Here is a 12,404-nt window from a genome sequence, read left to right on the forward strand (position 1 = left end):
TCCTGCCTAGGCCACGCTCTATCTTATCACAGGATTGGTGGCGTTTATGTGTGTCCCTGTAGCGCGCCTAATCAAGGCCGGTGTGTGGCTTACCAATTGCGGTTCCCCCACCGGGGGTCTTTTGGATCAGCAGGTCGGTTGCGGTGACAGTTACTCTGGAGCCTCCGCTGTGTTCACACTTTTCCGGAGATCCTGTTGAGGATATAGATCCGGAGGCCTGAGCTCCCGGAGCCGTCTCTGCGTGTCCTGTGGCCAGTATGGCGTAGCTGCGTCAGTACATCAGCCAGGCCAGAGCGGAATTGCCGGTGAAAGCTTAAGGGTCTGTGCTGGTGTATGTGGACCCAAGGCTGTGCGATGGGTCCACTGGTAGTCTGTCTATGGCGCAAAAGAGGTCCGGTGAGTGTTTATGAGAGCAGGGGATGGCTTAGAAGGGTAGTCATCTGGGTTGGCGCCATTTAGAGACAGGCAGATGAGCGGTGTAGTAGATATAATAGCCCAATAGTTCCCGGGGCTAAAAGTAGTCGGGGATAGAGGCTTCTTGTTAAGCTGGGTCAGTCACCTAGAAGTAAAGTTTCTATAAAGTGCATTTGAGCTATTTTAAGCAGTTTTATCAGTACAAGAAGCAGGAGCCTTTCTAGTGTGTGACCATCTTCCAGCGTGGTCAGGCTCCGCCCTCCGCAAGTACAATATTTTTAATAGAAATGAGGCAGCTAATATTCTGCGGCAACTTCTGTATTGAAGAGTGTAAAATAGCCTTTAAGGAGAATGGAGCAGTTAGAAAGGTTTCAATCTCTTCAGAAGATACTATACTAGATCCTGCGAGCCAATCTATCGCTATTTTAACCAACGCGGCTAAATTATAAAGTTTGAGGTTGGGCAATGCTAGTCCTGCTACATCCACCTTTTGCATTAATTTTCCTATAGCAATTCTAGATTTTTTATTATTCCAGATAAAATAAAGCATTAATTAATTTCAGGTCCTTATTTAGAATAAATAAAGGGAGATTCTGCAGTGGGTACAGCAGGCGAGGAAAAATAATAGATTTGATTAAATTAACCCGTGCTGTCAGAGACAATGGGAATACTGCCCAGAGATGTAGGTCTGAACTGATTTTTCGAAATAGTGGCTCATAGTTAGCTTTATACCAAAAACTGGGGTCCTTATGCAAAACCAACCCTAAGTATTTAATCGCGTCCACTTGCTTAAATGGAATATTAGGTACTACTGTCTGAGTATTATTTAAATACATTAATTCGCTCTTTTCTAAATTTATCCTATACCCTGAGAATGAACTAAAGATTTTCAGAATTTGAAGGACCGTTGGTATAGAGTCCTGTATATTAGCCAGAAAAACTAACACGTCATCTGCATATAGTAATGTTTTAAGGGACTGTGTGCCAACTGGGACTCCAGATAGAGCTTCTCTAAAACGAATTGCAAGGGGTTCTAACGCAATATTAAACAGTAACGGGGATAGGGGACACCCCTGTCTAGTCCCTCTTTGCAATGTTATTTTAGGGGATATCATCCCATTAACCAGGACAAAAGATATAGGGTTATGATATAATCTACTAATAAATTGTACAACTTCCCCTTCGAATCCAAATTGGTCTAATGCTCTAAATAGATACTCCAACACAATCGAGTCAAACGCTTTGACGGCGTCCAATGAGAGGATGGCCACATCCTGCCATAGAGGTTCCTGTTTATCCTTATCTATATTCCAAGCATAATCTAAAATATTGACTAATTTACGGATATTTTTGGATGGATTCCTATCCGCCATAAATCCAGTTTGATCTGGGTGTATAATTTTATGCAGACAGGTAGATAATCTAGATGCAATAATAGACATTAATATTTTATAGTCTATATTTAAGACTGAAATTGGCCTATATGAGGCTGGATCTTCCGCATTTTTATCCTTCTTTAGGATAAGAGAAATGTTTGCTGCGGAGAAATAGCTTGAGATAGAGCTCTGTGTACAGAAGTAGGAATTAAAAAGTTTTTCTAATATCGAGAGTATATTACTATTTAAGCATCTATAAAACTCCGCAGGGAATCCATCCGGACCTGCTGCTTTGTTCAGCTTTAAATTATCAATTGCTTTACTAATTTCTTCCATAGAAATTGGGGCGTTAATTGTAATTAGATCATCACAGGATATTTTAGGTACCTTTATCAGATTCCAAAACAAATCTTGCTTCTCATTATCTATTTCTATTCTGGTATAGAGCTGCTGATAAGTATGAAAAGTTTCTACTATTCCCTTAGTCTCAGTAATTCTACCTTTATCTGTCTGAACAGCTAGAATAAGGTTTTTTTTTTTTCCCTGCTTTAGTCAGTCTGGCCAGATATTTTGCGGAGCAACCATGCACGCCTCTAAAGTAAAGGTTAATCTTTGTTTCTTCTTCAACTAATTTTTGTTTTAGAAAAAGATCTCTTTCCTTTCTATTGTCTCTATATTTTCCCCAATTAGCCACTGTCGGATTTATATAGTATTTCCTATAGGAATTCTTAACTTGATTCATGATTTGAATTTCTCGCGCTCTATTCTTTTTCTTTCTTATACTTACGTATGACTGAATCTCTCCCCGCAGAACCGCTTTAAAGGCTTCCCAAAAAATTTCCGGTTTACAAAGATAATTTACATTCTCATTATAATACCGTTGCCACACATTTTTTTAAAAATTAACAAATTTCGAGTTAGTATATAGATGGCGAGGAAAAACAAATCGCGGTATTTTAAACTTTTCTTTATTCCCTGAGGGAAATATTAACGAGATAATAGCATGATCTGAGACACAGATATCTCCCATTGCACTCTCTAGATCCTGCAAGACTAAAGTTTCCGAAATTAAAAAAAAATCTATTCTAGAGAAAGTACAATGTGTTTTTGATTCACATGAAAACACAACTGTATCAGGATTTTTAAACTGCCATACATCCACTAATTTCAACTTTGAACAGAATTGTCTTAAAAATTTAGCATTTCTATTATGTCGCATTTTTTTTTTTTTTTTTAAATCTATCTAACTCTGGACAGAGTTGCGTTAAAGTCCCCTCCTAGTATCAGATTCTCAGAAGCCAAAGGGAATAACTTCAGTTTCATTCCTTCCCAAAAAACAATCAAACTCATTTGGAGCATATATATTACATATAGCCATTTTCATATTTTTCAGTTGTATCTGGAGAAGAATAAATCTGGCTGCCGGATCTATTTCTACCTTGATTACTTTATAATCTAATTCTTTATGAAGGAGGACAGCGACCCCACATTTTCTATATAACCTGGATGTGGAGATAACTTCTCCCACCCATTTTATTTTTAATTTTGCTGCTGCTTGCTCATTAAGATGAGTCTCCTGCAGGAGAACCACATCCGGTTTATAACTAGCTAATGTTTTAATGACTAATTTGCGCTTAATGGGGGAAGTTATCCCCCCCACATTCCAAGATAGAATTTTAAGTCCTTCACTCATCTAATAAAAATAATATAGTACACCCCAGGGGGAGGATGGTAAGGGACACCCACCAGGGGGCGGCTAGGACAAGAGGGGGAGAAGGGAGAGCGGGGGAAGGGAAGAGAGAGAAAAAAAAAAATATATATATATATATATATATATATATATATATATAAAAAAAAAATACAAAATACACAATTAAAAACACATAAAATACGAGAAATAACAACTTCACTATTTCTATTTATCATAAGGTAATAATTATTTAGACCAGACTACTAACAATAGATCCCTTTTCTTTATGTATATTCTAGAGATTACCCAGTCTCTATATATATTTTAACTTCTTCTGCCTTATCAAAGACATATCTGGCACCTTTATCATCTACAATTATACGTGCCGGAAAGACCAGGCGAGCTTTTATCCCCTTATTTATCAATTGCGTACAGTACGGGGCCATTAATTTTCTCTTTGAGGAAGTCTCAAAGGAGAAGTCCTGGAATAACAGAATCCTACCCTTTCCAAAGATAGGAGGGTCATTTTTTTTAAATAATTTCAATATTTCAATCTTATCTTGGAATTTTAGTAGTTTGAAAACACAGATTCTGTTCTTTAGGGCTCCATCTCGGGAAGAATTCTTTGGACCTACCCTATGGGCTCTCTCTACTGCCAATGGTAACTGGGGGACATCCCTAATGCTTGTGGTAATGTAATTGAGGTAAATTTCATTAGATCATCATACTCTGGAATTTCTGGCAAGCCCACTATCCTAATATTATTACGCCTGGAGCGATCCTCAAGATCCTCCAGGCGTATCTGCATACTTTTAATTTTAGTATCTTGTTTCTTTATTAAATCTTCTTGTATATGGGTTATATCCTCTACATCAGAGATTCTAGTTTCTGCCTCTGTTAGTCTGGCCGAAAACTGCCTTACTTCAGAGGAAAGCGTAGCTAATTCAGTAGATATAGTCCCTAGCTCTTTCTTTATCACTTCAAATTGTGGAGAAAATATCTGTAAACTGCGTAATCAATACTTGTGGGTCGAACTGCATTTTATTAGGTTCTATTACACTATCTGTACTGGTATCCATCGTTTTACTTTTTTTATCTTTTACTTTTACAGGCATTTTGGGTGAATTAGATTTCACCTGAGTGATAAATTTTTCCATTAAGGAAAGTGCAAAGAGAATAAATCAAGTGTACATTGTCAGGTATAGACCTGCAAAAGCAAAGAAAACCATACGTCGTGAACAGCAATTAGAACCTATGTGTTCTCCCTTTTCTTCTTTTTTTTTTTTTTTTTTTTTTTTGTGAGTTTTTATTACAAAACCTTGGTGTAAAACAAACTTAAGTTGTGTACTTTTAGTCGTGTTACTAGTGAGTAAAAGCCAGTACTGACTCTATAACCAGTATATATTACCTGCTAATATTGCCATTAGACACAACTTTTTCACAATAGTATATCACACACAGAGGATTATACACTTTCCTTATAAAGTCAGCTTGGTCCCTGTTTAAGAAATATTTATGTTAAACTTGCTTAACCAGTGCTAATTCCTTAGCTCCAATACCAACCACCCGTTAGAAAAAACAGGACATTCAAATCTATATACCCCAAAACACATATACCCACATTTAAAACAGAAAGGCAAAATAAAAGTTAGTTAGCAAAAAAGACACAAAATTTGGACTAGCCATATATCCCCCTGAGTTTCATCTTGGCCCAACAATTTACCATATAATATGAATTCTACCTTGTATAATATAAGGGGATGTCATGTGACTTGTTAGTGTTACAAGGTCTCAGGTGTGAATAGGGAGCAGGTGTGTTAAATTTGGTGTTATCGCTCACACTCTCTCATACTGGTCACTGGAAGTTCAACATGGCACCTCATGGCAAAGAACTCCCTGAGGATCTGAAAAAAATAATTTTTGCTCTACATAAAGATGACCTAGGCTATAAGAAGATTGCCAAGACCCTAAAACTGAGCTGTAGCACGGTGGGCAAGACCATACAGTGGTTTCACAGGACAGGTTCCACTCAGAACAGGCCTCTCGCCATGGTCGACCAAAAAAATTGCGTGCACGTGCCCAGCGTCATATCCAGAGGTTGTCTTTAGGAAATAGATGTATTAGTGCTGCCAGCATTGCTGCAGAGGTTGAAGGGGGGGGGGGGGTCAGCCTGACAGTGCTCAGACCGTACACTGCATCAAATTGGTCTGCATGGCTGTCCCAGAAGAAAGCCTCTTCTAAAGATGATGCACACAAAAGCCTGCAAATAGTTTGCTGAAGACAAGCAGACTAAGGACATGAATTACTGGAACCATGTCCTGTGATCCGATGAGACCAGGATAAACTTATTTGGTTCAGATGGTGTGTCTCGCCTACAGTCAAGCATGGTGGTGGGAGTGTCATGGTCTGGGCCTGCATGAGTGCTGCCGGCACAGGAAAGGTACAGTTCATTGAGGGAACCATGAATTACTACATGTACTGTGACATACTGAAGCAGAGCATGATCCCCTCCCTTCAGACTGAGCTGCAGGGCAGTATTCCAACATGATAACGACCCCAAACACACATCCAAGACGACCACTGCCTTGCTAAAGAAGCTGAGGATAAAGGTGATGGACTGGCCAAGCAGTTCTCCAAACCTAAACCCTATTGAGCATCTGTGGGTCATCCTCAAACGGAAGGTGGGGGAGAGCAAGGTCCATAACATCCACCAGCTCCATGATATCGTCATGGAGGAATGGAAGAGGAATCCAGTGGCAACCTGTGAAGCTATGGTAAACTCCATACCCAAGAGGGTTAAGGCAGTGCTGGAAATAATGGTGGCTTCACAAAATATTGACATTTTGGGCCCAATTTAGACATTTCCACTTAGGGGTGTACTCACTTTTGTTGCCAACGGTTTAGACACTAATGGCTGTGTGTTGAGTTATTTTGAGAGCACAGCAAATTTGCACTGTTATACAGGCTGTACACTCGGTACTTTACATTGTAGCAAAGTGTCATTTCTTCAGTGTTGTCACATAAAAAGATATAAAATATTTACAAAAATGTGAGGGGTATACTCACTTTTGTGGGATACTGTGTATGTGTGTGTATATCTCTCTATCTTTATGTTTCTGACTTTGCCATAGGTTGATGAACAACCTTTGCTTCTATAATCATTCTCTGCTTTAGAAATATTACACTGTGTGCCTTGTATCAAGTAGTTTGGTGTGGCCTGATGCTGTGAGAGCAGTATATATTTATTTTAAAAATTCTCTCATGAGTGTGCTGTCTACATTGCCTGAGCAGACTGACTGCATATGTGGTGTTTAAGGGAAGACAATGGGAGTGTCATCCTGCTAAACTGCAAAAGCAGAATCGCTTGACATAAAATGTGAGGATATTTTGCACTTTGTCATCCATTCTTTAAATGCCAAATCTTTTTGAAATGCTCTATTGTTCTGGAATATGAACAATTGCCTCTTTAATTCACTTATTTGAAGAATTTAGATGGGGTGCCTAGTGCATCCCAGTCCAACAATTATCCATACCCTTGTATACTACAACTCATGATTTTATTATTGTATGATTCTGCCTCTTGCTTGCCTCATAAAATACAAATAATACTTCATCTGTGCCCTATATGGAATTATAGATGTGTACACCTTATTGCTGTTATTTAGTGTCCAGATTCTCAGATATATTTGATTATAGATTAAAAAAAAAAAATTTAAGTTAGTGTGGGATACAGTGAGTACATACTACCAATCATATTCCATATTTCTTTTACAATGTCTAAATTGTAAGTTGTAATAACAAAAAATCATCTTGTTTTTGTGGAACAATTTATTTTGTGTGGGTGTGTAACTTTGATTGTTAGGCTTGCTTTAAAAGTAATTTGTCATACACTTTTTTTTTTGTTTTGTTTCTCATAGGAAAAGTAATTGGGAAGAATGGAAAGCTCATTCAGGAAATAGTGGATAAATCCGGTGTTGTCCGAGTAAGAATTGAAGCCGAAAATGATAAGAGTATTTCCCAAGAAGAGGTATCATCTTATTTATTTCTAAATCAATCTTTGCTAGGTTGTTGGTACATTAGTCCTAGTCGTTTAAACAGTGACAAATCCGTGGTCAGATGGGAAGATAATTGCTACTCTATTATCACTAGGAATGTGGTTGTTTTTTTGTTTTTTAAATTGACATTCAATAGTGAAACATGCTGAAAATGGCTGCAGTCTGCGGCATTCGGCTAATTTCAGAACCAGATTTATTAGATTAAATGTGCAACACACAAATGTCTGCACAAATCTAGAAAAAATCGCATACCTAATTGTCACTATGTTACTTTTTGGAGCTGCCACTTTATCTGCTCAACTTTTGTGTAGTTTGAGTGTGGTGGCTGCTATTGATAGTGACAGGGCTGTCTTTATCCTGGCCTGAGTCACAGTCAGTAGTGGCTCACATTTTAAACAACTTTGTAATTTACTTCTGTTATCAAATTTGCTTTAGTCTCTTGGTATTCTTTTGATGAAGGACCAGCAATGCACTACTGGGAGCTCTCTGAATAGCGAGCAAATGACAAGAAGCATATATGTGCAACCACCAATCGGCAGCTACCTTCCGGTAGTGCATTTCTGCTTCTAAACACACCTAGGTGTACTTTTCAACAAAGGATACCAAGAAAAAGAAACAAATTAGATCATTGAAGTAAATTAGAACTTTTTTTTTCTTTTTCAAATTGCATTGCTCTATCTGAATCAGGAGTTTAATTTTGACTTTGCTGTTTCCCTTATATGTTTCTCTGCAGATTAAAATCATTATTTGTTCTCTGGTTCCTGGCAAGCATTGGGCTAAGTTAGAGACATTGCTTCTAGAAGTAATGCCCAGTTCTTTCATTTAATTCTTTCTGGTTTAGGTTGGTGTTTTTTTTTTTTTTGTTTTTTTACAAAGTACAGTAGCGCTTCGCAATCCTAAAAATAAATGTTATCTTATTTTAACGGTAGTGGTAGTGCTCAGTATCTGCATGTAATTTAGCATTTTGTTCTGGGTGCAGGGCTTTTTTTTTTTTTTTTTTTTTTTTTTTTTTTTTTTTAAATTTGCTTATGAAGATTTTGCTCTTTTTCTTGCGGTTATGATGCTTGAAGTTTTTTTTTTTTTCCAGAGAAATATTGGTTTAAGAGAATAATATGACTTAATTTCTCCAACATTGGTGTGTCCGGTCCACGGCGTCATCCTTACTTGTGGGAAATATCTCTTCCCCAACAGGAAATGGCAAAGAGTCCCAGCAAAGCTGGCCATATAGTCCCTCCTAGGCTCCGCCCACCCCAGTCATTCTCTTTGCCGTTGCACAGGCAACATCTCCACGGAGATGGTTAAGAGTATGTGGTGTTTAGTTGTAGTTTTTTTTTATTCTACTATCAAGAGTTTGTTATTTTAAAATAGTGCTGGTATGTACTATTTACTCTGAAACAGAAAAGGATGAAGATTTCTGTTTGTGAGAGGAAGATGATTTTAGCAGACAGTAACTAAAATCGATTGCTGTTTCCACATAGGACTGTTGAGATGAAGTAACTTCAGTTGGGGGAAACAGTTAGCAGACTTTTCTGCTTAAGGTATGACTAGCCATATTTCTAACAAGACTGTGTAATGCTGGAAGGCTGTCATTTCCCCTCATGGGGACCGGTAAGCCATTTTCTTAGTTTCAAACAGAATAACAGGCTTAATATGGGCTATAAAGCTGGTAGACACTTTTATGGGCTAAATCGATTGCTTTATTTGGACATTTTATACATGTTTATGCTGATAATTCACACTTATAAACTTGGGGAACGTTTTTTAACGGCAGGCACTGTGTTAGACACCTTTTCCAGTCAGGGAGGGCCTTCCCAGTTGTAGGCTGAGCCTCATTTTCGCGCCATTACTGCGCAGTTGTTTTTGAGAGCAAGACATGCAGATGCATGTGTGAGGACCAGAAAGTAGTTGGAAAAGTTTCTAGAAGGCGTCATTTGGTATCCTATTCCCCTCTGGGCTTGGTAAAGTCACAGCAAAGGCTGTAGCTGGGACTGTATAGGGGTTAAATTTGTAAACGGCTCCGGTTCCGTTATTTTAAGGGTTAAAGCTCTGAAAATTGGTATGCAATACTCTTAAGGCTTTAAGACACTGTGGTGAAATTTTGGTAAATTTTGAACAATTCCTTCATACTTTTTCACATATTCAGTAATAAAGTGTGCTCTGTTTAAAATTTAAAGAGACAGTAACGGTTTTGTTTTAAAACGTTTTTTGTGCTAAAACGTTTTTTGTGCTTTATTGACAAGTTTAAGCCTGTTTAAGATGTCTGTGCCTTCGGATAAGCTATGTTCTATATGTGTGAAAGCCAATGTGTCTCCCCACTGAAAATTGTGTGATAATTGTGCCATAGCGTCCAAACAAAGTAAGGACAGTACTGCCACAGATAATGAAATTGCCCAAGATGATTCCTCAGATGACGGGAGTAGACATGATACTACATCATCCCCTACTGTGTCTACACCAGTTTTGCCCACGCAGGAGGCCCCTAGTACATCTAGCGCGCCAATGCTTATTACCATGCAACAATTGACGGCTGTAATGGATAACTCCATAGCAAATATTTTATCCAAAATGCCTGCATATCAGAGAAAGCGCGATTGCTCTGTTTTAAACACTGAAGAGCAGGAGGGCGCTGATGATAATTGTTCTGTCATACCCTCACACCAATCTGAAGTGGCCATGAGGGAGGTTTTGTCAGATGGGGAAATTTCAGATTCAGGAAAAATTTCTCAACAAGCTGAACCTGATGTTGTGACATTTAAATTTAAATTAGAACATCTCCGCGCACTGCTTAAGGAGGTGTTATCTACTCTGGATGATTGTGACAACTTGGTCATTCCAGAGAAATTATGCAAGATGGACAAGTTTCTAGAGGTTCCGGTGCACCCCGACGCTTTTCCTATACCCAAGCGGGTGGCGGACATAGTGAATATGGAGTGGGAGAAGCCCGGCATACCTTTTGTTCCCCCACCTATATTTAAGAAATTATTTCCTATGGTCGACCCCAGAAAGGACTTATGGCAGACAGTCCCTAAGGTCGAGGGGGCAGTTTCTACTCTAAACAAGCGAACTACTATCCCTATCGAGGATAGTTGTGCTTTCAAAGATCCTATGGATAAAAAATTGGAAGGTTTGCTTAAAAAGATTTTTGTACAGCAGGGTTACCTTCTACAACCCATTTCGTGCATTGTTCCTGTCACTACAGCAGCATGGTTCTGGTTCGAGGAACTAGAAAAGTCGCTCAGTAGAGACTTCGTATGAGGAGGTTATGGACAGAGTTCACGCACTTAAGTTGGCTAACTCTTTTATTTTAGATGCCGCTTTGCAATTAGCTAGATTAGCGGCGAAAAATTCAGGGTTTGCAATTGTGGCGCGCAGAGCGCTTTGGCTAAAGTCTTGGTCAGCGGATGTATCATCCAAGACAAAATTGCTTAACATCCCTTTCAAAGGTAAAACTCTCTTTGGGCCAGAATTGAAAGAGATTATCTCAGACATCACTGGGGGAAAGGGCCACGCCCTTCCACAAGATAGGCCTTTCAAGGCCAAGAATAAGTCTAATTTTCGTTCCTTTCGCAATTTCAGGAACGGACCGGCCTCTAATTCTGCATCCTCTAAGCAAGAGGGTAATGCCTCACAGCCCAAACCAGCCTGGAAACCTATGCAAGGCTGGAACAAGGGTAAGCAGGCCAAGAAGCCTGCTGCTGCTAACAAAACAGCATGAAGGAGTAGCCCCCGATCCGGGACCGGATCTAGTAGGGGGCAGACTCTCTCTCTTTGCTCAGGCTTGGGCAAGAGATGTTCAGGATCCCTGGGCACTAGAAATAGTTTCTCAGGGTTATCTTCTGGAATTCAAGGAACTACCCCCAAGGGGAAGGTTCCACATGTTTCACTTATCCTTAAACCAAATAAAGAGACAGGCGTTCTTACATTGTGTAGAAGACCTGTTAAAGATGGGAGTGATACACCCTGTTCCAATGACGGAACAAGGAATGGGATTTTACTCAAATCTGTTCGTAGGTCCCAAAAAAGAGGGAACCTTCAGACCAATTCTGGATTTAAAGATCCTAAACAAATTTCTCAGGGTACCATCATTCAAAATGGAAACCATTCGAACGATTCTACCCACTATCCAGGAAGGTCAATTTATGACTACCGTGGATCTAAAGGATGCGTACCTACATATTCCTATCCACAAAGAACATCATCAGTTCCTAAGGTTCGCCTTTCTGGACAAACATTACCAGTTTGTGGCCCTCCCATTCGGGTTAGCCACTGCTCCAAGGATTTTCACAAAGGTACTCGGGTCCCTTCTAGCGGTTCTAAGACCGAGGGGCATTGCAGTAGTACCGTACTTGGACGACATTCTAATACAAGCGTTGTCCCTTTCAAAAGCAAAGGCTCATACAGACATCGGTCTGGCTTTTCTCAGATCTCACGGATGGAAGGTGAACATAGAAAAGAGTTCTCTGTCTCCGTCAACAAGAGTTCCCTTCTTGGGAACAATAATAGATTCCTTAGAAATGAGGATTTTTCTGACAGATGTCAGAAAATCAAAACTTCTAAGCACTTGTCAAGTTCTTCACTCTGTTCCACGTCCTTCCATAGCTCAGTGCATGGAAGTAGTAGGGTTGATGGTTGCAGCAATGGACATAGTTCCTTTTGCACAAATTCATCTAAGACCATTACAACTGTGCATGCTCAAACAGTGGAATGGGGACTATACAGACTTGTCTCCAGTGATTCAAGTAGATCAGAAGACCAGAGAGTCACTCCGTTGGTGGCTGACCCTGGACCATCTATCCCAGGGAATGAGCTTCCGCAGACCAGAGTGGGTCATTGTCACGACCGACGCCAGTCTAGTGGGCTGGGGCGCGG

General features: G+C 39.5%; 1 protein-coding gene across 2 annotated transcripts in view; it reads left to right on the forward strand.

The window, feature by feature from the left end:
• FMR1 (fragile X messenger ribonucleoprotein 1) overlaps positions 1-12,404 on the forward strand; it is a 111,212-nt gene that overhangs the window by 39,717 nt on the left and 59,091 nt on the right. For both annotated transcript variants that reach the window (XM_053699149.1, XM_053699148.1), the window contains one exon: positions 7,398-7,507. In XM_053699149.1, coding sequence (XP_053555124.1) covers positions 7,398-7,507 — 110 coding nt within the window. The remainder of the gene's footprint in view (positions 1-7,397; positions 7,508-12,404) is intronic.

Source organism: Bombina bombina, chromosome 1 (assembly GCF_027579735.1).
Source record: "Bombina bombina isolate aBomBom1 chromosome 1, aBomBom1.pri, whole genome shotgun sequence".
NCBI lineage: Eukaryota > Metazoa > Chordata > Amphibia > Anura > Bombinatoridae > Bombina > Bombina bombina.